The sequence below is a fragment of the Meles meles genome, chromosome 3 (genome assembly GCF_922984935.1).
Source record: "Meles meles chromosome 3, mMelMel3.1 paternal haplotype, whole genome shotgun sequence".
Lineage (NCBI taxonomy): Eukaryota > Metazoa > Chordata > Mammalia > Carnivora > Mustelidae > Meles > Meles meles.
Window position 1 is genome coordinate 113149760 of NC_060068.1, and position 27830 is coordinate 113177589.

Below are 27830 nucleotides of genomic sequence, written 5' to 3' on the forward strand. Positions count from 1 at the left end.
CCTCTCAGCCTGTCCCCAGGCTGTGGCATGCAATGTCTGGTTCAGCCATCTGTCTGAAGCCTGGGGCTTCTACCCTAGCCACAGCTGGTGCAGAGCTAGGGCTCCCCCGGGGTCCCTTTTCTGGAAGGAGGACTAGAAGGTACCGACAAGGCAAGCCCCTCGACTCCCCGCCCAGGTGCTGCAGGGAGATGGCGAAGGGGGCCTGGCCCCAGAGGAGACTTCCCTGCGGAGCTGGACTCTGCTGGTTTATGTGTGCTTCACTGAGCTTTTTGCTTCTGCAGATAACCTAGACCCACTGGCTGCGCCCTAACACTCCGCCTCCTACGCTGCCCTGTCTCTCTCTCCCTCTCTCCTACCTGCGCCTTTCATCTTCCTCTCTCTCTCACACTGTTTCTCTCTCTCTCTCTCTCTCTCTCATATCTCGCCTCTCTCTCTCTCCCTTCCCCTACCACTCCGTCCCTCCATTCCCCTTTCCCTCTTCCTGTTTGCCCCTCCAGGACCATTTTCTCTGTATTGTTTTATGACTCTCTCGTCGTCTTCCTGTCAGTGTTTCTTTCCTTTCTGTCTCCCATGCCCGTCACCTGCAGAAAGTGATCTTTCCGAGACAGGACGATGTGCTCATCTCCTTCCTGCCTCTGGCTCACATGTTTGAGAGAGTGATCCAGGTAAGACGCCCACCTGACTGACCGGGCCTTGCCTGGGCTCCTTCTGTTTTCTTACAGAGTCAGTGGGCTCCCACTTGTGCGGATGTGCACATTTCCTATTTGCCTTTAGCACACATGTTTGAGCGAATGGTGCAGGTAAGGCCCTGGCTCCAGAGAGGCACAGTCTGTGCCCAGAACCCAGAACCCTAGCAGAGTGTCACTTTGTCACTGGTGCCATGAAGTAGAACTAAACTGCCCTGTCCTCAGAAGCTACCAAGGGGTCGGAGGACCTTGGCTGCCTGACCTCTCCCTCCTGGGGGAGCCTCCAGGGCCTACCCCAGGACTGCCTTGTCTTGCCTATGCTCAGAGAGGATCGTAGCTTTGCAGAAGTATTTTGCATTCACGCTCTGAACACTGTGGCTCCACCTATGGCCACGACACTTATATACCATAACTTCCAGAACTCTTGAACTCCCAGAAAGGAAAACAAGACAGTAAGGTTGGGGAATCAATCTGCCATGACCCCTTACTCCAGAGATGGGACCGGCATAATGATTAGTCCTGAGAACAGCCTTGTAGGGGTGCAGAGGGAGTTGGGGGAGTCCACACAAGACTGTGGGAACAAAGAATTTTCCAGGCATGCGTCAGTCAGGGAACCAGCTTGTGAATAATCTGTGTATTTTTTAAAAATTAATTTACTTATTGGAGAGAGAAAGAGCACAAGCAGGGGTGGCAGAGGGAGAGGGAGAAGCAGACTCACCGCTGAGCAGGGAGCCTGATGTGGGGCTCGATCCCAGGACCCTGGGATCATGACCCAAGCTGAAGGCAGATGCTTAACCAACAGAGCCTCCCAGGCTCTCCTAAACTGTGTCGACTAAGCCTCTCCCATCTTGCTTGCAGGAAGGCTGGTATTTTAGGGCATGCTTTCCAGCTTTTCAGATCTGGATTAGAATGCCATAGGTCATCACTATTAACTAGTTTTGTGACTCTAAGCAAATGGCTTTACCTCTCTGAGTTTTGTATTCCTCGCCTATAAAATAGAGATAAATGCTGCCTCACTTGTAAGGTTGCAATAAGCATTAAATAAGGGAGCATGTATTAAGCCCCATGCTTATTCCTAAACCCATTAAGAACCAGCCAGTCCCCCTGCCCTGCCTTGGTCCCCCACACCAAACAACACCCACAGCCAACATTACTCATGGGCACTGTACACCTTTCCAGATTTGCTGAGGTGTCCCTGGGGGAAATCCATAGACCTGGGGCAGACCTCTTGATAGGGTGCAGTACAGCTGAGTCCTAAGGAAGGCCCTTGCCCAGGGCTTGGGAGTTGAGCATGAGGGAGTAGGCACCAGTAAGACTGGCTGCGCCGCCATCTCCCAAAGGCCCAGGATCCCCCTCCGTCTCTTGCTGCTACACCCCGTGCCTGAGTGGGACTTAATGGGAAGGGGGGCACCTCATAAGGTATTCTTGAGTGTCTTGTGGCAGCAGCCAGAGCTGGGTTAGGGGGTCATGGGTGCCCCTCATGTGGGGCAGAGCTTTGGACCGCAGTCAGGACTGACCACCCTGAGGAACTCCTCCCTTCCTGTCCTCTCCCTCCAGTCTGTTGTCTACTGCCATGGGGGACGCGTCGGCTTCTTTCAGGGAGACATCCGTCTCCTCTCAGATGACATGAAGGCTCTGCGCCCCACCATCTTCCCTGTGGTTCCTAGATTGCTGAACCGGATGTATGACAAGGTAAGTCCCCTAGGGAGCCTCTGACCAGCCTGAGGTGCTATGTATCTGCTTGTCTGGACAGGGTCTGGAGCCCCGGGGGAGCTTGCCATGCCTCCTCCCTCCGGTCCTAGAAGTTGCCTCCCCTCTTATATTCCTTCGCTCTCACCTTCCTTCTCTTTTCTTCCAATTCTCTAATACCTCGTTTAGGGAGATTTTTTTCTTCAGGAATTTCTTTTTTTTTTTTTTTAAGGTTTTTTTTTTTTTCTTCAGGAATTTCTATCCCCACAATGTGACCAGGCACAGGTTAGCCTTTAGCTGGGTGTCACACATCCACTGATCTCCTGCAGAGGCAACATGGAGCATGGCTTCTTGTTGGTCAGGCTGGGCCTTCTTCCTGGGGGGGTCTGCAGTGGTGTCTGTCTAGAGGTAGTACACACAGGCCCGACAGCTGTCTTCCAATTTCTGTTCCTCAGATCTTCAGCCAGGCAGACACACCATTAAAGCGCTGGCTCTTGGAGTTTGCAGCAAAGCGTAAACAAGCTGAGGTCCGGAGTGGAATCATCAGGAATGATAGTATCTGGGATGAACTCTTCTTTAATAAGATTCAGGTAAGAAAATGAACAAGTGGCCTTAGAGAAGAATTTGACCAGCTCATTCCAGTGGCCTGTAATCTTTTATAAAATAACTCATTTGCTCATGAAATCAAAACTTAAGCTGCCACAGAAATATTAAAGGACTCATTTTTATTATTTGGGTGCGTGTGATATTTGCCAAAAGGCAACCAGCAAGAAGGACTCCTGGACATCAGGTCCCTTGGCCTCCACAGATACTGGGGTGCCTTTGCCCTTGGGTGGTCAGCTCCATCAGAAGCTCTTGTGGCCTTAAGTTTCTCTTGCCCCTCCCTTTATCCTTGGCCATGCTGGCTTTCCAGCAGCACTAGGTTCTAGCCATGAGGCCAAGAATCTTCATTTCCTAATCCTTCAACCTCTCCTAGACTGAGTGGATCATAAATTACTTACTTCTGTATTCCCACGTAAATTTTCAAGCTCTGCATTACCCAAGGATTTTGTAGCTAATTAGTAGTGTACCTTTTTTTTTTTTTTACTGCTCTATTTTTAGCTAAGACAATTAATATTTAAACTCCATTGGCTCAACTTACAGAAACAAAGTGCTTAAAGAATCCAGTTGTCCTCTGCTGTGCATAGTAAATAGAGCAGCACACGGAATCAATTTATAAATGAGAAAAGACTATGCCATTACCATGGGAGTGGGAAGAAATTGTCCTAAGTAATTGTTTTGGCTGCATGCAACTGATGGGAGAGTGAGGGAAGAGCTGTGTATTTTAAGGGAAAGCTGTGTATTTTAAATATGGAATAGCACACTTACCTCCAAAGACACAGAGCAGTTGACCATATTGTGGGTCAAGTTGCAAAACTGATTGGGTTGATTCATTTGAAAGGAGAAGGGACTTCTTCAGCCTTAGGCTGTCTCTTTTATCCCTCCCCTATGGCCAGGTAGGGTCCAACTGTTGAGTGGTGACCCTGGATGAGACCCCAACAGGCTAGATGCCATCTCTGGCAGCACAAACTCTGGCAGGTTCTTGTCTCTTCCCATAGGCCAGTCTTGGTGGTTGTGTGCGGATGATCGTCACTGGAGCAGCCCCCGCATCCCCGACGGTGCTGGGATTCCTCCGGGCAGCTCTGGGGTGCCAGGTACAGCCTTTCTACCACTTTCCCTAGAGTCAATGGGACCTCTGTCAGGGCAGAGCAGGAAACCCACTGCACCCTCTACTGGAGAGAAAAAGATCCTGGGGGCAGGATTTTAGTGGGACAAAAGCTCCCTCCTCTAAGGATGAAATAGGTTGAGAGTCAGTGAAAGCCAAGATTATCTTGTCACATTCTGCGACGTCTAGGTGTACCCACTCTGGGAAGAGGGGTCCGTTAAACTCTGTATGGGTCATCGTTGTGCTAGAGAACCCATCCCATACCTGTGCCAGCATCTCTGCATTCTCCATTCTGCAAAATAGCTCCCACCCACAAAAGGAGCACTAGAGAGGGGGCTGCAAGCCCATGCTGTTTTGTTATTTGATTCAACAGGTTTTGTCATCTCTTAAAATACTCCTTCCTTCATTTATCTATTCGGTTAATATTTATTAAGTTCCTGCCTCTGCAGGGCTGTGACTCACGTGTTTTGTGTAAAGTAGGCACAACTGTTTCATAAATGTCCATGCTTAAGTTTTGATACTCTAGAAGCCAGTGCTCCCTTCACTATCCTCCTGTTCTGTACCAGCATGGCCTGGGCACCCCTAGGGCAGGCTGTCTCACATGCTATATTCCTGCAAACATGTGGAGCTCTGAGGGGGGAAATATCTTACAGAGTAAAAGTAAAACACATAGTAGGTTTTAAAGTATTTGTTTCTCATACCTATCATCCAAAGGAAAAATAAAGTTAGTAGTTGAAAATAGGTCAGAAACCTTCACCCCAAATCATATAACTTTGTCTCCTAAATGTCTGCAGTATAAAAATAGCACCTCTTCTAAGCCAAGGAGCCACACCTGTTGTTTTCACCTGGAGTAGGCTACCTCCCCTCCCACTGCCCCCAGCATGGAACAGCCAGATGTTCAGTGGGAGGTTAGCTGGCTGAAAAGGGCAGTCAGTCAGCTGTAGGAACATGTAACTTACAGTGTGGTTTTGTTTTTCATTTGAAGGTTTATGAAGGTTACGGCCAAACTGAGTGTACAGCTGGATGTACCTTCACCACACCCGGGGACTGGACCTCAGGTAGGGTGGGGTGGAGATGTGGGAATGATTCATGGGGCACCACTGATCTAAAATATCTTTATGGAAAACAAATTTATGGGTCATTTAGGGAAAAGGGGACAGAAAAAGAAGAAAAACACTGATTGTGGTTATGTCTGGGTTGTGGCACAATGGATGTCGTTCTCTTTGCTACATATTTTTGTGATTTTCAAATATGTTTTGTCTTTTCCCATTTCTTTTATGGATACCTAGGAGTCACATATATATATATATTTTATATATATATATATATATAAATTTATATATATATATATATATATATATATATATATATATATATATAGTAGATCACAGACTATAGTTCCAGGTGGAACTATCAGTAAACATCAGTAAATAACATCAGTAAATGTCAGTATGTTGCATTTTGTGGGTTAGAACCTAATATTTTAGAATGAAGGAAGTAGGCTGTGAATTAGGTATGATTTAGGAAAGAAGGGCAAGTTCATAGTGACCAGAGCACTATTTCTTAAACCATTTCTGAGACCCTTTGGGACCTGGGGTCTCCTGTGATGTTAATGTCTAGAAGGCAACAGCATCCTCCGGAAGAAGCAGCTCCTTTCCATGCCTTCATTCTGAAGAGACTCTTCTTTCAGAGCAAGGAGGGTGCAGTAGGTAGCCCATGTATTTATTGTCTACCACAAAATTTAGACCAGACACCAGAAGAATCTGAAAAACACTGAGCAAAAGAATCCTTCAGGATACCAACTTCCTATGTCAGCGCAAGTTTACTCAGCTACACACTAGAAAATTCAGGGTGATACACATGGAAAAGAAAGATGCACAGTAGTGCCATGCTCTTTTCAGAACACCTTGAGGAAGTCAGCTGAAACATGATAGGTGTGTTCCATATTGAAGTCATATTTGACCACATCAAGGACAGAAGCATTTTTGTCTGAGTTTTATCTCTTCAAACTCTAGGTGAATAAAGTCTATCTTGTGTATAGGTTCTTTGCTGTCTCTACCCCTGGAAAACTTACTACAAGGACTTTTCTTCCAAAACCCTGGATTAGTAACTTTTTTCTTATTGCTGCCATCATATTTACTGATCACTCACGTGGATCCCCTTCTTTCTGGACACTCTCTTTCCTCGTAATGGCATCCTCTACATTTTCCTATGTAAGATTTTTGAGATTTTGACTTTTTAAGTCATCCTTACCACAAAGACTTGCCAAGGCTATTCAGTATGAGAGGATAGATATCTTTAGACAATATTGTAAAAGTCGGCAGCCTCTTTAAAAGAGAAACCAGATTGTCGCAACCTGTTTTCATCTACATGGTGCACTTTTCTTTCAGGACCTTGGCCAGCACCCACTTAGAACCCCTCCACCTTGCCAGGGAATTGTGCTAACAACCATACTTACTAGAAAAATGACTTCTATGTAATTGTGCAGTTGGAGTATATATGAGCAAGAACATTTGAAGTCTTATTTTTCAGGGAAGAATGATCTCATCCTTGTCTTCTATTCCTTTGTTACTCTAAGTGTAATATGTGGACCAGAAGCACCAGCGTCCCCTGGGTGTCTGTGAGACATGGAGACTTTCAGGGCTCATCAAAATCTAAATTTTGAAAAATTTCTGGATGGTTTGCACATGAACCAATAGTCTGTTGACTGGTGGAAAAGTAATGCCGACAGTTCCAAAACCAGGGGTCTGACAATGGGGGGTAATGTTTAATATGGGCCATATTGGAAAAATACTGATGGTATGGTTGGTGTGGAGAGGAAGCCCCCTACAGACCCTGTGCAGGTTGGTACTGGGGCAGGTGTGCCTGTTTAGCTTTTTTAAGAATCAGATGTAAAACAAAGGCCCAGCAGAGGTTTGTCTGTCTTTTCCCCAGAACGTTTTTTAATCATCAGTGCTTACCTGTGACAAATGCCCATCTTCAGGTGTATTGCTCTCCTGTAATTCCCCACTTCAACACTGGAGGGATTTTTACGTGGCCCAAAGCATCTTCAGTGCTGAAATTGATCTAGACACTGACAAATGCCATATTGCTTTGGTGTTCTAGGGCACGTAGGGGCACCTCTCCCCTGCAATCATATCAAGCTCATCGATGTCGAGGAACTGAACTATTGGACCTCCAAAGGAGAGGGAGAGGTAAATTTAGGACCTTAGCCATTTATGTCTCTGCATGCCACATACAGTAAGTAAAAGAAAAACAATGGAATTGTTTTCCTTTCACCCTCCCTGTAAAGTCACTTTAAATTACTGATTAATTTCACTCTACTGAATTCAGCATTTCCTCTCTTGCTTATGAAGCAACCAGCCCCCAAGGTTGGACCGGGCTGGTCTAAATCAAGACTTGAAATTCCCAAACTTTTGTGGCACCTGGGTAGCTCAGTCGGTTAAGCGTCCAAATCCTGATTGGATCTTGATCTCAGGGTTCTGGGATTGAGCCCTGAGTCAGGCTCTGCACTCAGCAGGGTGTCTGCTTGAGATTCTCTCTCTCCCTCTCAATCTCCGCCCGCCCCCCCGCTCATGCTCTCTCTCTAAAATAAATCTTTAAAAAAACAAAAAAGCAAAAAATGAAATTCCTAAACTTGAAAAAAAAATCCATTTTTTTTCCTCTAACTGACATGGCCTGCTACTATGTATGTGTCCCAGCAGAAGCAGTACCCTTGCAACTAGACCAGAAGAGGGGGATAGAGCTGGCCTATACTTGTTCATTCCATGGGAGCAGATGCGCAAACTGACTGCCCCATCATGTCACAGAGAGCTCAAATCTCCAGTGGAATCAGCCAGCCCTCAGTATCTGAGGAGACACCTTTCAGTGTCACAAAGCAGCACTTACTGAAGGGAGGGAGGCCAGGAGGCCTGAGGGTAGGGTAGGGGGCCAGGACAGGGAAGAAACATGGCCAGGACAGAACATGTTGGAGAGAAGCAGGAGACTGCTCAGTCTGCTGGTGGCATTCCTGTGCTCTGTCTCCATCCCTGCTGCTTCCACAGCAAATTTCTGGAAGGATAGGATACATTCTCCTACACATGCCTCCTGACAGCCCCACATCGGGATTCCTCATGCTGTGGGCTGACAGAAACCTGGTGTTTGTCCCTACAGATATGTGTGAGAGGACCAAATGTGTTCAAAGGTTACTTAAAAGATCCAGACAGGACAAAGGAAGCCCTGGACAGCGATGGCTGGCTGCACACTGGGGACATTGGGAAGTGGCTGCCGGTGCGTAAGTTTCCAGCCACCGCATGCTCAGCATGCTCACGGTGGGAGGGTGTATAATCCAACTCACTTCTGAGGCAAAATTCTTCTCCATATCTTCCCTGATAATTAGCCATTTAGGAACAACTGTGAGGGGGGGTGGGGATAAGGAGGTTTTTCCTTATCTTGCCCCCAGAGCTTTCTTGTCCATCCTTCTGATAAAGGTGATAGAGATCTTTATGGGAAGGCACAGCTGGAGTTTGAGACCACTCCCTACCTTATCCCTTTCCGGATTGAGATTTGTCAGTGCTGTGGAATCTGACCAGTGGGGTACAAGGGGCCGGAAGCTCATAGCTCTGGGAGGTCTGAGAAAGGCAGGGCCTAGGGACCCACAGACATTGGCACCTCGCTGAGAGGTGGCACTGAGCAGTGGGAAAAGTTGGAGCCAGGTGGAAGGGCGTCCGAGTGCCTTTGGCTCTGCCGGCAGTTGCTCTGAGATTGAAGCCCAAAGCCTCATCCCTCTCCGGGGCTCCTTGTTGACTTTCTTGTGGAGTAAGAGAAGAAAGCTACGTGATATTCTTTGGCTGCGGCCCCTGACTTTTAACCAGACCCGGTTATTGTGCCTCACTCTGTCATTTGTAAAATGGGGGCTAATGACACTGATTACCTCTATGGTGGTTTTGAGGAATAAAAGAAGTTATACCTGTAAAGTGGTTGACACAATGCCTGGCACACAGGATATGCTTAGATTAAAAACTATGACCAGGAAACGGCTCTGTTGCTGGAACCGAGAGCCCCTGGCCTGATTCAGCCCACCTCAGGAATGTCCCCTGTGTCTTTGTGAAGTTGCTAAGGTTAGGGTAGACGCTGTAAAATGTAGTGTTTCTCAGGTATGTGAATGGTGCTGAACCATCTGGTGGCCCTGTGGGCTGGTGAGCTGATTCGCCCTGGCCTTGAATCTGTGTCCTTCCCTGAGAAGCCCTTTCCCATAGCAGACACAGAGGCACCCCCAGTGCCCAGGGTCAGGGACTCTGCTCAGGAAAGAGATGCCAATATGGTGTGTAATGTGATGGGCATAAGTGAAGGGCCACGCTCGCCTGGGGAGAGGCGGGAGAGGACAGGTGCCTATGGGAGCCTCAGGATGTGAGTCCTGTTCCGAGGAGAGAGGAGAGGGTGCAGAGGATGGTCAGGGCAGGAGTGATAGCACATGCTAAGTAGAAAGACTCAAGAGGTGTGAGGTAGGCGGTTCTCCCTGAGGCCCCCTAGGTGTGGAGAAGAGAGGCTAGGGAAGCAACAGGGCCTGCAGGCTAGCAGAGCGTGCATTGTTCCCTCCACTGAGGAAGCCTAGGCTCAGAGCCCCTCACTTGCACAGGCCCCGTCCAAGCCCCAGCACTTCATTTCTATTATTTTTCTTAAAGAGGGAGGGCCTCAAAATTGGTAAAAGCTTGAAGTTCTACAGAACCTTGAATCTAGTACTGATTCCCTATAAGTTGGATGCAACCACCCACCTTGCAGGATGTTAGGAGAAGCAAGTAAAGTAATTCATGTGGAGACCTAGAGCTGCGTATACACTAGGAGGCCAGGACAGTGAGCAGGTGGTCTGTAGGTGTCCATTTTTTTAAATTATTAATGTTTTGAAAGAGTATTAGGTAGATTAAAGACAAGGTACAAACTTCTGATCCAGAAAGACCTAATTCAAATCCTGGTTCCCCTGCGTCCTAGCTCTGTGGCTTTTGAGAAATCAGCCAAATTCTCTAATCCTCATTTTCCTCATCTGTGGAATGGAGGTGACAATGCTTCACTCAGGGGGTGCCATGAGGGTCAAAGAAGCCAGCGTATAGAAAGTGCCTAAGGTCCAGCCCGGGTTTTGAATGAAACAGGTCCTGCCTGGTTTTCTTTTCTGGAGACTTGGCTCTGCTTTGGCCAATTAAACAGATGGAGGAGGGACAGAGGATATGCAGAAATCCAGTAAGGAAGGGGTTTTGATGGGTGAAGGAGGTGGGTGAGGGAGGGTTTTATGGTTGAGGACAATGAGCCTGATGGCCAGCAGTTCCAGGAGAGGCAAACAGAGAGGCCATCTCCAAGTATGGGACTTGGAGGGAGGGACAGGCATGAGGAGGACAATGATGGGCTTCCTGCTGTGTCCTGCAGGGCGAACAGTCTGGTTTCTGAAGCCTCCTGAATGTTAGGTCCTGGGTTTGGAATTCGGTGAAGAGGTTTGGCTGGACATTTAGGCAGATGTGGGAGCGGCCAGTGAAGAAACAAATGGAGGTTATTTCAAGGAACGTTGTCAGTGAAGGTGAAGAAAGTACAACACTCAAGGGTTGAGCCAAAGGAAGGAGAAACACCAGTTCCCCTGAGAAACGCAGAAAGGTCAAAGGGAGTTAGGGAAGTCTGTGGCCAGGAGCATAAGTACTCACTGCTCAAGGGGTGGCCTGCCTGCTGCCGAGGTCCTGGGGAGGTGACGACTCCGCATACCATCTGGTCTGTCAAGGAGGAGTACCCGGGGACCTCTGCCAAGGTCTGCTATTTGCTGGGGGATGGAGAGGCCACTCTTTGGGACAGAGGCAGTCGCTGGGCAGAAAGGCCTATCATTCAAGGGAGTGAATTTGAAGATGGTGGTGAGAAAAGAGACAGCTTGGGTGAGAGGGGAAGGTAGGCAGGCCTTTTGAGGAGGAGGATACCTGGTTGCTGGGCATGAGGGTGGCGAGTATGAGAGTGGGAGTGGGAGGCGGGCTAAGTGCTGAGGGGAAAGAACAGATCTCTAGAGCCATCAGCCCGTGGTTCGTGGTTCATAGTGGCCCTCTCCAGCCACAAGGGGGCTGTGTAATGGCAGAGGCCTTAGGCAGAGGCCCAGATCCAGTGGGGTTTGTAGGGGGGACAGGGCAGGGGTGAGGGGCTGTGGCACTGAAGAGTGAGGGGTTTAGATTCAAGAATGCTATCTTTTCCTGAAGTGGTTTGTCCGACTCCACAGGCAGGGACTCTTAAAGTTATTGATCGGAAGAAGCACATATTTAAACTTGCTCAGGGAGAGTATGTGGCGCCTGAGAAGATTGAGAACATCTACATCCGGAGTGAGCCTGTGGCACAAATCTATGTCCACGGGGACAGCTTAAAGGTGAGTCTCCCGTGCTTCAGCCCTCTCATGCATACTGGGCCTGCTGAAAAATCAGGAGTTGTTTGGGAATAACTTCCTGAGTATTTGGTATTTGGCTGTTGTGGTAAATATTGATTTCCAATCAGACACTGATATTCTTAGTGCATATTAGATTGTGAGAGAAAATTCCTTTTGAAGGAGAAATCTCACTTGTAAGAGTTTGATAAACTGTGATTAGGTGAAAAAGTTGCTTGAAGTAGTGGTAATGAACATTCCCAAGGCTTTTAACTTAGGCTCCACCTACTTCCAAGAGGGATATTGAGATAAGATGCTAAAGCCAGATTCAGGGTTTCTTCTGTTCTTTAATCTTAAAAATGCAGATGAGGTATACAGATAAATGGATACAGTATTGCAAATAATGGTACTATTGATAATATAGCTCTCCCTCTCTGTATATATGGCTAATATATTAGGCTAATATGTTAACATAGTTAGGATTAAATTATTAGAGGGGATTTATATTTATTCTGCTTTCAACATCTTTTAGACTTGAAGTCAGAAAGATTACTTTGAGTATATTTTGTGCTGTCATTAGACTCATTAGGCAAATATTATTAAATTATTTTAAAGAAAATCCTTTAAAAGCTTAAAACGGAGTTCTTCATGAATAGGGACCATATTAATAAAACAATTTCAAAATGATTTGGGAAACCTTGAGAAATATATGTGTTTGGGTTCATAGAATTGTTTGACTGGCATCTTAAAGGTGTACTCATGAGACTGGCATGAGAATTAAACTTTACTAATTCTTAATATCCTTAAGTTTACCCTTTATTAATTCTTGTTAACAAAGTTAAAGAAATATATCGGAAAATAGTCAAGAATGTGTGCTATATTGGTGGAAATGTTTCATAACATAAGCATATACTTATTTTTAGAAGAAGGTGGAATCTGAGAATACCAGGAGATTATTTTTAATGCTGGACCACAAATAACCACCTTGAAAGCTTTTGTCTTGACTGTGTTTTCCTTTGGTTGGGATTGCAGGCCTTTTTGGTGGGTATTGTTGTGCCTGACCCTGAAGTCATGCCCTCTTGGGCCCAGAAGAGAGGAATTGAAGGGTCATACGCAGAGCTCTGTGCAAATAAGGTCTGTATCTTGGTTGCTGGACCTCCCGATGCTGCTGGGTAACAGGAAGGCAGAAACACAGTAGACCAGTGGAATTTGAACATATAGGGACATTTCTAACTTTATTTTATAAGTGGTAGAAATCTGAAACCAGAGATTCATCTTTTTGTTACTGTGGTTGAAGGAATGCAGATTTCTTCTTAGAAAATTTGATAGACGATTGAACTATTGGAGGAAGACGTCACAGAAAGCTCGTCCAGCCCTGCTGTCTGGCAGCTCGCAGTTGGGTCTAGAGAGGGAGGTGGCTGACCCAAGGCCACACAGCTGACACTGCTGGCTAGAGCAGTGTCAGGTGTGAGTACAGGCCCTCTGACTCACTGGCCTTGCTCTTTCCAAATGTGAGGTGGCTTTTGTATGTACTGGCCCCAGACAGTCGTGGAGTTGACAAAAAAAATAATAACTCCCTTCTTCCTGCTTAGAGTTTTAGCCATTGCTGTCTGCCCAAAACTTCTCAGACACGGGTAGAGTCCTCTGGAAGAGATCGCTGTTCTGGCTCAACATCACCTCATCTAGGCACATGATCCATGTTCAGCAGCATCCATGGCCCCAAGCACTCCCACTGGATCCTGGGCCCTTCTGGGAGAGACAGGGTCCCTGAGACTCACCGGGCTGACCAGAGAACCACTTTAAAAAAAGGAGTGGTCCCTTAGCCTGTTCCTGGTCACTCCTTTGGTCATGCCTGGCACTTGCTTGCCTGATGAGAGGTGGTGACTGTGCGTTGCCTGGGAGTGTCAGCCCCAGGAAAGGGGCAGATGTGGGGGTTGGCACAACCACCAGTCGGACTTTGCTGAAGACTCACTGTTTCCTCTACCTCTATTTTGAAATGTGTTTTTGCCTTGTCATTTTTTTCTCTATGGTCCAATTCAGGAGCTGAAAAAAGCCATTTTGGAAGATATGGTGAGGTTAGGAAAACAGAGTGGACTCCATTCATTCGAACAGGTAAATATACCTTCCCCATACTTGTTACAACCCTTCATGCAGTGCTGAAAATTAAACTCACCCATGGTGACCCTGACCTAGATTCTCCACCCCCGTATGCTGCTACCCTCGGACAGGCTGCGTACTGACAAGACCCCTGAAGGCCTGTTCCAAGCCAACTTTGTAGCAGCCTGCGTTCTGCGCTAAAATAGGTCGTATGTCAAGTGAGACCGTACTTGCTGTCCTCATAATCATAGACGTTCCTAACGCTGAAATATTACCTTTCTGTCACACAGCAGAGGATGTGTGCACATGGTTGGCCATCTCCAGCCTGCCTGCAGTACTCAAGACTAGAGTCCTGTCTTATTTTTATTTTTATGGGGACTATCTTCTTGGCTGCAGCAGGCAAGCTGACTTGCTAGGACATCGGAAAGGTCATGTTCCTCGGGCCAGCGATCTCTCCGCCCCAAGTGTCTACCACAAAGAGGAAGAAACACAGAATGTGTTAGGAGATGACACAGCAGTCCTCTTAGACCCTTTCTCTTTGCAAGTTTGGGGTTCTTACGGTAACTGAGTTCAGAAGCGCCCTTGATCCTACTTATCTACACCATTTATACATCCTCTTTAGTCAAAAATTCAAAAAGAAAAATTACTCAAATAGAGAAATAGACACACTCTGATTTTAAAAAAATTTTCTAGCCTGTCTTTAACATAATCATTTCTTATAAAATTGTGTTTCTCCAATAGGGCTCCCAAATACAGTGTTTGTGTTAGGGATCTGTAGGGTTTATGAAAATTTTAAATTTTGTATGTTTATTTTGATGATAACCTGAAAACATTTTTAAACCAGTTTCAAAAGTAAAAACTCTTATAGCAGGTATTTGTGATTAGAAACCACATCCACAGAGTCAGATTTTAATTTCTTAAGTTTCAAACTGATGGAATCTAAACAGTTTCAGGATTATTTTCTCTTGAAATAGATCTTTTATGAATCTAGTTTGAGAAACAGGGCTTTACCCTCATCTGTCAGCATCTAAGGGGAAAAAAAGGCTTGGATGAATTAAATCTTCATTTTAAAAAATTATAAAGTCAGAGGGATTCAGTCAAGTTATATTTCTCTTTTCTGAATGTAAGTTCATTTCTGGCATCATTATTTAAATTTCTAAATTTGCTAGAACTGATTTCATTGCCCTTCCATTAATGGTTGCTGTGTGACTGGATCACAGGATGACATAAAGCAGGGAACACAAATGGGTGGTCCAAGACCCCTTTGTTCTGGGCCTGTGTCTTCCTCTGAATAGGGAGCTACAGGGGCTCTGAGGGCATTGCTTAAGCTGATTAGTTCCTGCCACTACCTTGCGATTCCCGAGGCTGGCACGCCCCCTGCTGGGTTTGGGCGGCATGACCTGCCCCAGCACATGGAGAATCAGCATTTCGATGCTAAGAAAAAGACCATCCATCACCTCTTAAGATTACGCTGAAAGGGGACCTTTGGTGAAGTTTCAGGTGTTAACCATTGCTCAGATTAGACCCTTACTGAGAGGAGAGGTATTCTTTTTTTTTTTTTTAAGATTTTATTTATTTATTTGACAGAGAGATCAGAAGTAGGCAGAGAGGCAGGCAGAGAGAGAAGAAGCAGGCTCCCCGCTGAGCAGAGCCTGATGCAGGGCCTGACGCAGGGCTCGATCCCAGGACCCTGAGATCATGACCTGAGCTGAAGGCAGAGGCTTAACCCCCTGAGCCACCCAGGCACCCTGAGAAGAGAGGTATTCTTGTCTTCCCATACCACTTAAGTAGTTTCTGCACTTAATCTTCCTTCACCATGGTAACCTCAAATACAGGGAAGTCATGCGGGGGTCCCAAAGACCTGAGCTTTATAGCCAAGGGTGTCACCACTTCATTTTCTCTGTTCTCCTTTTCCTTTTTGTTGGTCTGTGCATCCTCTACCAACAAGCAGCACATGCCCTCAGCCGACCACTGGAGAGCGAAAACCGGGCCTCCTGCCTGAGGATGGTGTGCTCCCAGTTGTGTTCCAGAGATCAATATAAATCATTTAAGTTAACCCACAGCCCACTGTCAGCTTGTCCTTTTCCCTTTTCCTCAAAAAATGAGTCATCAGTTAAGGCTTGATACTAGTTTTTTTAAAAACCATGCAAACACAAATAGATATACAAGCCTACAAGGCTTTAATCATTCACCAAAAGCTTTAAGAGTTCAGGCTCACTGGGCAGGGTTGATCTGAATTAACATTTGAATTAGATAAAAAATTAATGTAATTTAATTTCCAGAAACAGACAATTTCTTAGAATGAGGCCAATCATTATTTCTTTATGGAGATCTTTGGAAGATATATTTTAAGGAATAGATAGGAAGCATTTAAAATCACTCTATCAATAATTAAAATGTTTAGGAATCTAGGAAGTTTTTGAGCATACTTAGCCATGACTTAATCATTTTCTTGACATTTACATGCTTTATTAGTTTGTGGAGACAATAACAAGTGAACTTTGACACTTGATAGATTTTTCATATTCTGATGTGAAACTCTCACTAAAATATGTTATTGTGTTTCCTGTCACTAAACTGAATGCTTACCTAACCAATTTGCCTTTAAATCAGAAATGAAAAGAAAGAAAGAAAGAAAGAAAAATGAATAGAGCATTTGCCTAATTACAGTGGGTTTTGTTTTTACTTTATCTCTTCAGTCCTAAATTATTCATTCTGTGTTTATTATCTCCAAGCAACATTATGGGTTTGATTCAGTAATGCCATTGAAAATTTAAAATACCATGTCTCTTCAGAATTATGAAAAGTTTTGTGCTTTAATGAGTTAGCATAAATTGACACTTTTGAGGTATTTTAACTCAATACAATATATAAATGTTACAGTATTTCTAAACTAAAAAAAAAACCCTTTGGAATCACTTTTCAGTGGCAAGAGTGTAGTTTCAGAAAGGAAGCTAACATTAGCATTTCCTTCCTTAACAAAAATTTTGCTTATTGGGGCGCCTGGGTGGCTCAGTCAGTTGAGCAGCTGACTCTTGATTTTGGCCCAAGTCATGATCTCAGGGTCCTGGGATCAAGCCCTGCGCTCAGCAGGAGTCTGGTTGGGGTTCTCTCCCTCTCCCTGTGCTCCTCCCCCCACTCATGTGTGTATGCATGTGCACACAGTCTATCAAATAAATTGATAAATCTTTAAAAAATTGCTTTTGCTTATTACAAATTGGAAAACGAGTTTCACATTGTGTTAGGCTTAAAGGGAGAATAAAGATTCCCATTCCTTTTTTTCCCCCCACAAATCAATAGTTTGGTTTTATTAGAAAATATGTAATTATAGAAAATGAAAATTGATTTTAACATTGGTTTCCTTCTTTAAAAAAAACAACTATAAGTTTGAGACCTACGGTTGAGCTCAGTGTTAGTTAAAGTACTGGTTTGATCCATTTTTTCCCCCCGCTTACTGACTGGACTTTTATTCACTCAGACAGTTTGTATAGGTATTTTCTTTCTTTCTTTTTTTATTAACACATAATGTATTGTTTGCTTCAGGAGTACAGGTCTGTGAATTGTCAGTCTTACACAATTCACAGCACTCACCGTAGCACATACCCTCTCCAATGTCCATCATCCAGCCACCCCATCCCTCCCCATCTACCCCCAGCAACCCTCAATTTGCTTCCTGAGATTAAGAGTCTCTTATGGTTTGTCTGCCTCCCCGGTCCCATCTTGTTTCATTTTTTTCCCCTCCCTGTCTCCCATGACTCCCCCTCCCTGCCTCTCAAATTCCTCATATCAGAGAGTGTATAGGCATTTTCATGGAAGAATTCAAACAGACCCAGAGCTGTAGGTCAGCCTAATACAGGGACTGGCAGCCAGGCTGCAGAGCCACTCTCAGACACTCACTAAGGAAGTTAAAGGTGAGCTGGGCGCCCTATGCCTTGGCTTCCTGCGAGGCTGTATTTATTGCTACTCCCTGTCTGCAAGCAGAAACTATTTTGTAGTGAGCCACTCTGAACTGCTGATGCCCCAGTCAGCCCTTAGGCTTGCTGCGACATCTACCTGCTGGTCCAGTCCTTTGTTCCTAAGATCATAACGTTTTCTTTTCTAGTCTACTGAGCATCTAAATAGCATTCCGTAGCTCTCCCTATGAAATTCATCTTCCCTGTACTTTATCGTTTGTAGCTTCTGTGTGTCACTGCTAGATTTTCAAAGGTATTCACCCCAAGCCCTGCACTGAACATACACTCTAGTTCCAATTTCACCGTGTTCTCCACAGGCTGTGAGGGGCTCAGATGAGCTGAAACCCAGGCTGCAGATATTGTGTCTTGGCATCTACTTCTCCTTTTAAAATTACATTATTAATTTCATTTACAAAAGAACGTTGGCTAGATCATTTGCACTTACCAGAAGTCTTTATGTGGTACCATTTCTATCAGAAGAGAACTTTAGGGGAAAAAAAGTTAAGGAAATTAGCACTATTTTCAGCTTTTCATTTTATGACCTTATGTAAACATGAGATAATAAATTAATTTGCAGAATCTAAGATTAAGTTTGACTCAGATTGTGTTCATGTCTTCTTCAGGCTAATTACTTCTGTTGTCAAGTGGTGATTTCCAAACTTCTTTACACCAGAACTTAGATGGAATTTTATCTGAAAAGTCGAGCTTGCACCAAACATTGGAGCAGTGCTGCCCTGGTGGGGTTGGGGCTGGAACCAGAACCTCTCTCCCCCTGCTCCCCAACCCAAGCACCTCATTTCATCCCTCCTCCACCCCACCTCCACACACCTCTGCTTCTCACCAACCTCACCCCACCCCCACCTATCTATACCCGCCTCCCCCACCACAGCACCCCCAGCAGGGGCCTCTGCAGAACCCGTACTTTTCAGTGTACTCTGTCTGAAAATATCTCCCTTGGGACCTGTTTCCAGGTTTTGGGAATTTTGGGTCCCCTAGAATGGTTAATGTTTAATAAAGACAAATTTTAAAAAGTATATTCCAGAGGGTACAAAAATGGCAACCTATTCCTTACCAAATCCTTGCTTATTTGAATATCAAGAACAGTGAGGAAGTTTTCAAGCAAGACATTTTTTACAAGAAACTTACCTAATTTTGAAACATTTGACAATACCCGTTTTAGCTAAGAAACTCAGATTTCCATTTATATCAGATATCCAAACAGAAATCCTTTGTGAGTAAAGTTGAGGCAGCTAACTAAAATGCTAGCTCTGGTTTTAGGCTAATGTTCTCTCTTCACCTCTCCCCTACACACTCGAATCCTTAAAATGCTGTTTTTTCTGTAGCAAAAGTAAATCCTTCATTTGAACAAATGTCTAAGTGACAAAGTGAATCTGCTTTATTAATGTGTGCTCATTTGAAAGCTTTCACATTTTTGAATTCCAAGCATGGGTTTAAAAATTTGTTAGAATTTTAAGAATTGGTTAGAATTTTTCCTTATGGACTTTTAGGAAGTTGGGAATATAGCTAGCTGTTTTAGGAATCTTCTTTGTATATTGATTTTTTGATCTGAATAATGCCGAGTTTTCAGAGCAAAGAATTCTTGGCCATCTCAAAAGGTCCACCTCCCAGGACACAAGACTGTTAACATCAGAGGTTTGAAGACAATCACTGACATGCTGAACATTTTGCAACTAATTTGCATACACTAATTTTTTCCCATTTTTTTTATTGTGGTAATATGCACATTACATAAAATTTACCATCGTAACCATTTTTAAGTGTACAGTCTAGTAGCATTAGATGTGTTTGTAATGTTGTGCAATCACCACCATCCATCTCCATAAGTCTTCTCATCTTGTAAATGTGAAACTCCGTCCCCATTAAACAGTAACTCCCAACCCCCCACCAGCCCCCCAGCCTCTGGCAACCACCAGTTTACTTTCTGTCTCTATGACTTTGATTACTCTAAGTACTTCATATCAGTAGAATCATGCCATATTTATCTTTTTGTGACTGGCTTATTTCACTTAGCATAATGTCCTCAAGCTTCATCCATGTTGTAGCACATGTCAGAACTTCCTTCCCTTTTACAGCGAGTAATATTCCAGTGTATGTATATAAGCACATTTTGCTTATCCATCTTATCAATCTGACATTTGATTGCTTCCATGTCTTGACTACTATGAACCATGCTGCTATGAACATGATTGTACAAGTGTCTTTTCTCCAGATCTTGCTTTCGGTTCTTTTGGCTACAAACCCAGAAGTGCAATTGCTGGGTCATGTGGTAGTTCTATTTTTAATTTTTTGAGGAACTACTGTATTGTTTTCCACAGTGACTGCACCATTTTACGTTCCCGCCAACAGTGCCCAAGGGTTTAGCTTTCTCCACATCCTCACCAACGCTTGTTGTTTTCTGTTTTTTTGGATAATAGTTATCCTAATTATGTGTGAGGTGGTACATAAATTGATTTTTGAAATAAGGCATTTCCTGATTGTTTCTATTGATTTTATGAACAGTTCTTCTATGACAGTAGCATCTGACAGAGTGACCTCTCATTCTTGTCCTCCTGGTGTTTGTAACCCACACACTCCAGTACCTTTCTACTCATCAAGTCACTCCTCTATCTCAAGCCCAGGCTGTTGCTCTGTCCTGCATACTGATACTAATATATCCAGTAGTAACCACTTGGTTGTCCCAGAATCATTTCAGACTTTAACACAAATACTTGATCTTCCCTCCTCCAAAGAATCTTCCTGCTCCTCCAGTTTTTCTTCTCAAACAGAAACCTAGAGCCATTCTTAATATCTCTCTTTCTCTACCACTTACCCAAGCAAATTGTAAGTCCTATCCTTTCTATCCCCAGAGCCAATTTTTAGAGTCCAGGTCACCCTCCGTCTCGTCTCTTGGCTGGTCTTTCCCTTTCCACTTTATTTTTTTTTTATAGATTTTTATTTATTTATTTGACAGACAGAGATCACAAGTAGGCAGAGAGGCAGGCAGAGAGAGGAGGAAGCAGGCTCCCCGCCGAGCAGAGAGCCCGATGCGGGACTCGATCCCAGGACCCTGGGATCATGACCCGAGCGGAAGGCAGAGGCTTTAACCCACTGAGCCACCCAGGCGCCCCGCCCTTTCCACTTTAATCTTACTTCAGTCCATCCTTAGCACAGTAGTTTTTCCAAAGAGCCATTCTGTCTCTCATTGCTTAAAAACTGTTGAAAGAATTATGTCCAAACTCTCTGCTTTGGCATCTTAATCCTTTATAACTTTCCCCCAGGGTATCTCTGCAGCCCCAAATAGCTTTATTCTCCAGTGTTACCATATGCTTCAGCCTACACATAGAGTGCCCCAAATGTGCTTTGGCACATATTACTGCTACCTAGAGCACCCTCCTCTCCTTGGGCCATCTAGCAACCCCTGCTTCTTCCCCTTGCTGTCTTTTTTTTTTTTTTAAGATTTTATTTATTTATTTGACAGAGAGAGATCACAAGTAGGCAGAGAGGCAGGCAGAGAGAGAGGAGGAAGCAGGCTCCCTGTGGAGCAGAGAGCCCGATGCGGGGCTCGATCCCAGGACCCTGAGATCATGACCTGAGCCGAAGGCAGCGGCTTAATCCACTGAGCCACCCAGGCGCCCCCCCCCTTGCTGTCTTCATTGGGCTAAAGCTGACTTACCCTTCAAGGTCCACTCTGGCATCTCTTTTCAATGAACCCTCCCCAAGCCGAGATGGGTGCTGTATCAGAACTGCATTCAGCTCTAACAGAAAAGCCACAACGTCTTAGACACTTGGGTGTGTTTTGTGTTTTTTCTCGCATAAGAAGTGCGATGATAGGCAGTCCAAGGAAGGTACAGGTCCTCAAAGACCTAGGCCCTGTCTCTCTTTCCACTCTCCATTCTTAGTATGTTGGCTTATCACAAGGTGGCCACTATAACTTTGGACATTGTCCATATTCAAAGAAGGAAAAAAAGAGAGTGGGTGGAGATAGCTATGGCTGAACCTTTTACTACAAAAGCAAAAACTTTTCCCTTCTCACTAGCCAAAAATAGATCTCACTAGCTGCAGGGGCTGGGAAACCAGGAAAGGTGATTTGTCATGGTTGGCATAGAACATTTTGGCCCCAAACCAAATCAAGGTTTTATCAGCATGGAAGAAGTCAGGACTGGGTATCGTGAAAGCAACTGATTCTGCCTGAGAATGATGGCCTTCCCTGTGCTTGTCCCTGTAGTAGCAATATCATACTGTCACTTATAGCAGCATCTGTCATTAGATTATAAATTGATGCAGGCAGGGACTGTGTCCTGTTTTTCTTTGTATCCCTGATGCCTGACACATACCTGATACAAAGGAGTTGCTCAATAAATATCAATTACACAAAACAACAGATGAATGTATATGTGTATTTAACACATGTTTTGAATTAATTTTCCAAGTGTCTATGACAGTTGACCATTAAACAATGCGAGTTTGAACTGAAGGGGTCCACTTAGACGTGGCTTTTTTCTCTTCCAATAAATACAGTATAGTATAGTACTGTAAATATATTTTCTCTTCCTTATGATGTTCTTTTTTTCCTTAAGATTTTCTTTCTAACATTTTCTTTTCTCTAGCTTGCTTTATTATAAGAATACAGTATATCATACGTATAACATACAAATTATGTATTAATCAACTAGTTATGTTATCAGTAAAGCTTCCAGTCAACTGTAGGCTATTAGTAGTTAAGTTCTGGGGGAGTCAAAATTTACACACAAATTTTCACTTGCTCCGCCCAACTCCATTGTTGTTCAAAGGTCAACTGTACATACCTAGGGAGTAGTTAGGATTTGCTGCACTTCTTACTGCTGCTACCTAGACTTTTCTGCCCAGAAGATTCTGAGAAAAGGTTTGTTGTTTCAGTTTCAAAATTGCATTTGGGCTTTGAATAATATACATGTAAAGACAAATGACATTTATGTTTAGCAAGTGGTATTTGTAGTCACATTGTGACTTTTATTTTTCTGGGACTTTTATTTTTCAGAAGTGTAATAGAAATTGTTATTAAAATGTCTATTGCAACAATTCATAACCCTGTTTGCTATTTAATGATCTGGGTCTATTATCTCAACAAAATCATTTAATTTAGACCCAGCTGTTAGGACACAATTTCTTGGAGGCAGTATCCCTCAAGTATTAAACTCAAGCCCAGATCATAAGATTCTCAAGGGATTGTCAATGACCTTTTCAGATGGAGCCCCATGTGGGAGGAGTCTGCCCAGGCCCTCCTAGTTAATTTCTATCTCTGGTCCTCATTTCAGCATTTTGCAAAGGGACTTTGCATGAGAGGGCCTAAGATCTGTCTCATAGAAATAGGAAGTGTGTACTGCTACACCTGATCCCTTCATGCCTCCTCCCAGTAGCTGTGATAAAAGCCATGGCAGGACCTTTTTTTTTGAAACATAGACCCAACATGTCCCACCAAGATTTTATATTCCTCTCATGAATTGAAGTACCATTCATATATCCATCAAGATCAGAACGCCGGGAGTCCTGGAGGCTGCCCTCCCTCTTTACTACCTCTTGCCCACTGAATGGTTCTTAGAACTGCTTACTGTGCCTGTCTGTGCCACTGCTCTAAGTATAGGTATGTCCTTATCTTGTCTCCCATGGATTGGCCAGATTCTTCCGATTGGTTTCCCTGTATCTTTTTTTTTTTTAAATATTTTATTTATTTATTTGACAGACAGAGATCACATGTAGGCAGAGAGGCAGGCAGAGAGGAGGAAGCAGGCTCCCCACTGAGCAGAGAGCCTGATGTGGGGCTCAATCCCAGGACCCTGAGATCATGACCTGAGCCGAAGGTAGAGGCTTTAGCCCACTAAGTCACCAAGGTGCCCTGGTTTCCCTGTATCTTATCATAATATTTTCAAAAACCGTTCTCACATTTCACATCTCTTGGACAGATCTTTCTAAAATGTGTATCTTTCTGAAATGTGTATTCAGTCATGTCACTGCCCTGTATAAGAACTTTCAGTGCCTTCCCACTGACTCCAGACTAAGTTGGAGCTCCTCTGTCAACGGTCACATCACGATCACTTCAGCTCTATCCTTTCCCCCTTTCCCTCCTACTTCATGTAACTACAACCAGAAACCCCTTGGATTTCCTTTCTCACTCCCATAGCTTTGTTCTTGTGGTTGCCTCCGCCTAGAATGCCCTATACCACCCACCTCTCCCCACTTTGCTGGTTAACTCTTACTCATTCTTTAACACTCACTGAATTTGGGAAGGCTTCCCCACTGCTCCTTCTTCTCACCTACCATAACTGTGTTCGGCACCTGTCACTCCATGCGTACCTCACTGATCACTGTTCTATTATGCCTGCTCTCCTGGGTGCCAGTAGGCACCCCCTGTGGGCAAGGGCACTCCTGAGTCTTCTCTGCATCCTCAGTGCCTGGCACAGAAAAAGCAGCCGGTTCATTTCTGTCAACTGGTTAAATGAAGAAATAGGAAGGGGAAAAGTTGGCTTGCAGACATGTTAAATAGGCTGAAATGTTTATTTAACGTAATTTTGTCTTTTAAATGAGCACAGTATTTCTGTATCAATATATCCTTTTATGTCTGTTTACTTTTATCATGTGTGCTATAAATGCTATGTTGTATTCCTGATAAAGACATATTCTGCATTTGGTTTTTAGGTTAAAGCCATTCACATCCACTCTGACATGTTCTCAGTTCAGAATGGCTTGCTGACACCAACACTAAAGGCTAAGAGACCTGAGCTGAGAGAGTACTTCAAAAAACAAATAGAAGAGCTTTACTCAATCTCCATGTGAAGTTCCAGGAAAGTTCTTCTCAGTATAATGGACTGTGTAGCAATACTGTAGTTACTCTTGAAAGTAATGAATCAGAATGATGCAGCTGAAAATGAATAAGCACGTGACCTTATGATTGAGCCTTTTCCTGTCCCAAGAGGTCTTTAACAATATTTTCTCTATCATCACTGAGTACACTTTATTTTTATTAAAATGATATTGTAACAAGCTGCTAAAAATATCACAGATGGCAATGTAAAAATCAAGATTTTTCTCAAGGACTGTGTACCACTAAAAGTAATATATTCTCAATGTTCACAGAACTATTAAACATAAAGGAAAAACATAACTGATATACTGTACTTAATTATTTGTGGAATAGTAACCAGATAGTAACCAGATACAGTAAATTTCTAGACAATGTGGACTACCTCATTCAATAACTGATTGTCAAAATCACAGTTAGATCAGACTTAAAACATTAAAACTATGTGTACAGAATCATGCTAAAACAAAACATAATGCATATTCTGCATAACTTCACAGTCTTTATACATGACAATTCTTATTGATGTAAACAAGTTTTCCCTCTCATTTTTACTATTATTCATGAAAAATGCAAATTCAGATATTCTTGAAACAAATGTTATATTTATATAACATTTTACAAAGATCTTTCAATACATTTTCTCATTAAACTCATTAAAATTTCAGGAACTACCTAGAAAAAAAATGTACAAAGACTTCAAGGATAATATGTGTATATCCGTGGACTTCTTACAAGTGAATTCTGAAAGATGTCTGTTGACTGACTGCACAATGAATGGACCTTTGGGGAAGACTTGGGAAAAGAAACCCAGAATTATTTCTCAGGATAGACAGCAATTAATGTCCCTATGTTCCTTGCTGGGTTCTTCAGGCCTTCCATTCTCAGTATGTCCATGCCAGGCCTGGGAAACCCAATACGGCTATGATCCTGAACAAGGGGAGAAGGGAATGTTATTTCCAAAGAAAACAGGTTTTAAACAACTTGGTTTTGAAGAACTTCAAAATGCCCGTAGAAGACTTTTAAGTCCATCATAGATAAGTATCTCATAGGGCACAATTCCATTCCTAAAATCCTTAAATGCTTCTAAGCTTAACCGTGGAAACCTCCTTTCTTGCATCATGTGTTTAGATACTTCTTGCACCTGAGTGCCGACAATCTCATATAATTAAAGCCAGCATGGATAGCAGTTAGGTTCCAAGCTACAGACTGTATCTGCTCAAGGAACCATCCCTAGGCAAGTGTTTTCTTCTGTAGAGATAGGACTCTGCAAGCAGACGTGGAGGTATAGTGCTCACAGTCCAGAAGTTCCTCTCTGCTGGAGCAAATCCAAGCTGTAAATAAATGCTATTGGTTTAAAAAAAAAATGCATTATTGCACAAGCCTACTGGATGAATCTGTATCGGAGATTATAACATATTTCAGTCTTGGCAAAAGTGGAGCATACCTTTATTTGATACATTTACCCAATTTTTACATATTCCTTTGGTAGATTTTTTCTGCAGACCCTTAACTTACACTTACAAATCTGACTTTTAGTATATGAGCTAGTTCAATGCATACTGACTTTTCAAGGCAGTTCTGAAAAAATAAATTCTTAAAATGTCCAAGGCTACATCCATATAGCATTAATCTTTTATATTTAATATGTTTAACTAATTGAAAGAGAAAATCATTACCTGAATTAGATAGTTATACTATTTTAAATAAGACAAGTAGCTTCACATCTGAAGAAAATGAAGCTGCTTCCCATTGTCTTTCCACTCAACCAAAATTTCATAGTTGTCTTTTGTTTCCAAAAGGATTTTTGACAATGTAACATAAACAAATAATTTATAACTTAAACTGATTCTTTTTATATCTCATTGTAGTTAGATATGATTGATTATGGACAGCTTAAGCATTTCTTCTTTTTCTCACTCTAAAGATGTTCATGTATCTTCTGATCTTCCTGATCTGTGTGAAAAGCATCACACTTGGGCCAATAAATAGGTTACAGCAGATGTGCTGAGAAAAGTAAACTTTTGGCGCTAAATATACTACAGGTACATTTATCTATTCCTCTGATTAAGTCCACTTAATTTTTTAATAAAGGAGAAATGAAACAATACATGCTAATGGAAAAAATCCCTCTTGTTTCAGATTTCCCAACTTAATGTTGGAAAATTTTGTATTTCTCTTTAACGAATATGGGAAAAGGCTATGTACTTAGGATGTTCACATTTGTAGTGGACATCAGATCGGATATAAATCTGGAGGTTTAACAGAGATCAATTATAGAAAACATGTCCCTAAATGTTTGGCCTTTATCAAATTTCCATTCAAATGTAAATTAGTAACATAATTGGGAATATAAATTAGTAATTTTCACATTTTGCAAACTAATCCTGTATATATTTTAAAATAAGATATACACCAATTTTTTTTTCCTTTTGCCATAAAAGAGATCTTTATATTGCATTGTGATTCCCCTCCGGGCAGGAGAGAAACTGAGGTGTTGGCGTGGAGGACTACTTCCACCTTTAGGAATTCACAAACTCACAAGTCCAAGGAATAAACATACCATGTCTCCCTCATATGTGCAAGTCAAAATTTCTTTCTAAATTTAAGTAAACCTGCAAGCATGAGAAAAAAATAGGACTTTGTATTGCAATTTTTATAGTCAGGTAATGTCTCAGCGACTTGAAGGTACCACTTAATTTGGCTGTATCACCCATCAACGAACTGATCATCTTTTATTTTTTTCTGCAGTAAAGAAAATGAATTATTCTTTATTTTGCAAATGTACAAAGCACAAAAGTGATATAGTTATTTAGAATACAAAAGACTATGAAATGAATGTAAACAATGGAAAATGTATTTTTTGCATGAAAACAGACTACAAACTTGCTTCATATCTCAGGAAAAAAAATGAATAATCATATATAAAATTGATAAATTATATGTTGAATTAAGTTGCTGTATTTTCTTGCCTGTTTTTATTTTAAGGAAGCATAAACATGAAAAGAAAACAAACCTGATAGTCTGAATTTTTTTCTCAAGTATGCACACAGTCCTTTCTGTGATTCTAACTGCAGTGAGAATGGGATTAGCATTCAAGTGAGGACAAAGCCCTAAAGGAGGAACTTTCAGGTGGAACAATGAATGGTCATAACCCAGAGGCAATAGATAAATACCTGGAATACAAGCATTTCTAAACCTTGTCCCAAACTGAAAAGGTTCTGTTGGGTGACAGTGGCTTTTAGACATTCATTTGACTGATTAATTTTCCTTGTTAAGTCACTGCAACAATTGCATGGGACAGGAGGAAATGGATATTTTTTGAAGAATTGCTTATTCTACTTTCAATTTTTAAAAATTGAAATTAAAAATTACTTTTTAAATATGCATAGAAGTATCTTAACTGTAATTATATTTTTAGTTGCTTTGTTATAATAGCATGCCTATCAAATATAAAATGCATTTATGAAAACTTTTGTAAAAAATAAAGATTTTTTCATTTCTCAAA

General features: G+C 42.8%; 1 protein-coding gene across 7 annotated transcripts in view; it reads left to right on the top strand.

Annotated features, from left to right (window-relative positions):
* The window catches only part of ACSL6 (acyl-CoA synthetase long chain family member 6), a 61851-nt gene extending 34021 nt beyond the window's left edge, over window positions 1-27830 (top strand). For 5 of the 7 annotated variants that reach the window (XM_046000487.1, XM_046000492.1, XM_046000489.1 and 2 more), the window contains 11 exons: window positions 588-665; window positions 2244-2378; window positions 2831-2965; window positions 3974-4069; window positions 5066-5138; window positions 7186-7274; window positions 8233-8349; window positions 11300-11443; window positions 12470-12571; window positions 13478-13549; window positions 24160-27830. In XM_046000487.1, the coding sequence (XP_045856443.1) occupies window positions 588-665; window positions 2244-2378; window positions 2831-2965; window positions 3974-4069; window positions 5066-5138; window positions 7186-7274; window positions 8233-8349; window positions 11300-11443; window positions 12470-12571; window positions 13478-13549; window positions 24160-24297 (1179 nt within the window). In that variant the 3' untranslated portion in view covers window positions 24298-27830. Of the gene's footprint in view, window positions 1-587; window positions 666-722; window positions 801-2243; window positions 2379-2830; window positions 2966-3973; window positions 4070-5065; window positions 5139-7185; window positions 7275-8232; window positions 8350-11299; window positions 11444-12469; window positions 12572-13477; window positions 13550-24159 lie in introns of all 7 variants that reach the window. The other 2 variants (XM_046000494.1, XM_046000488.1) reach the window with 2 other exon arrangements.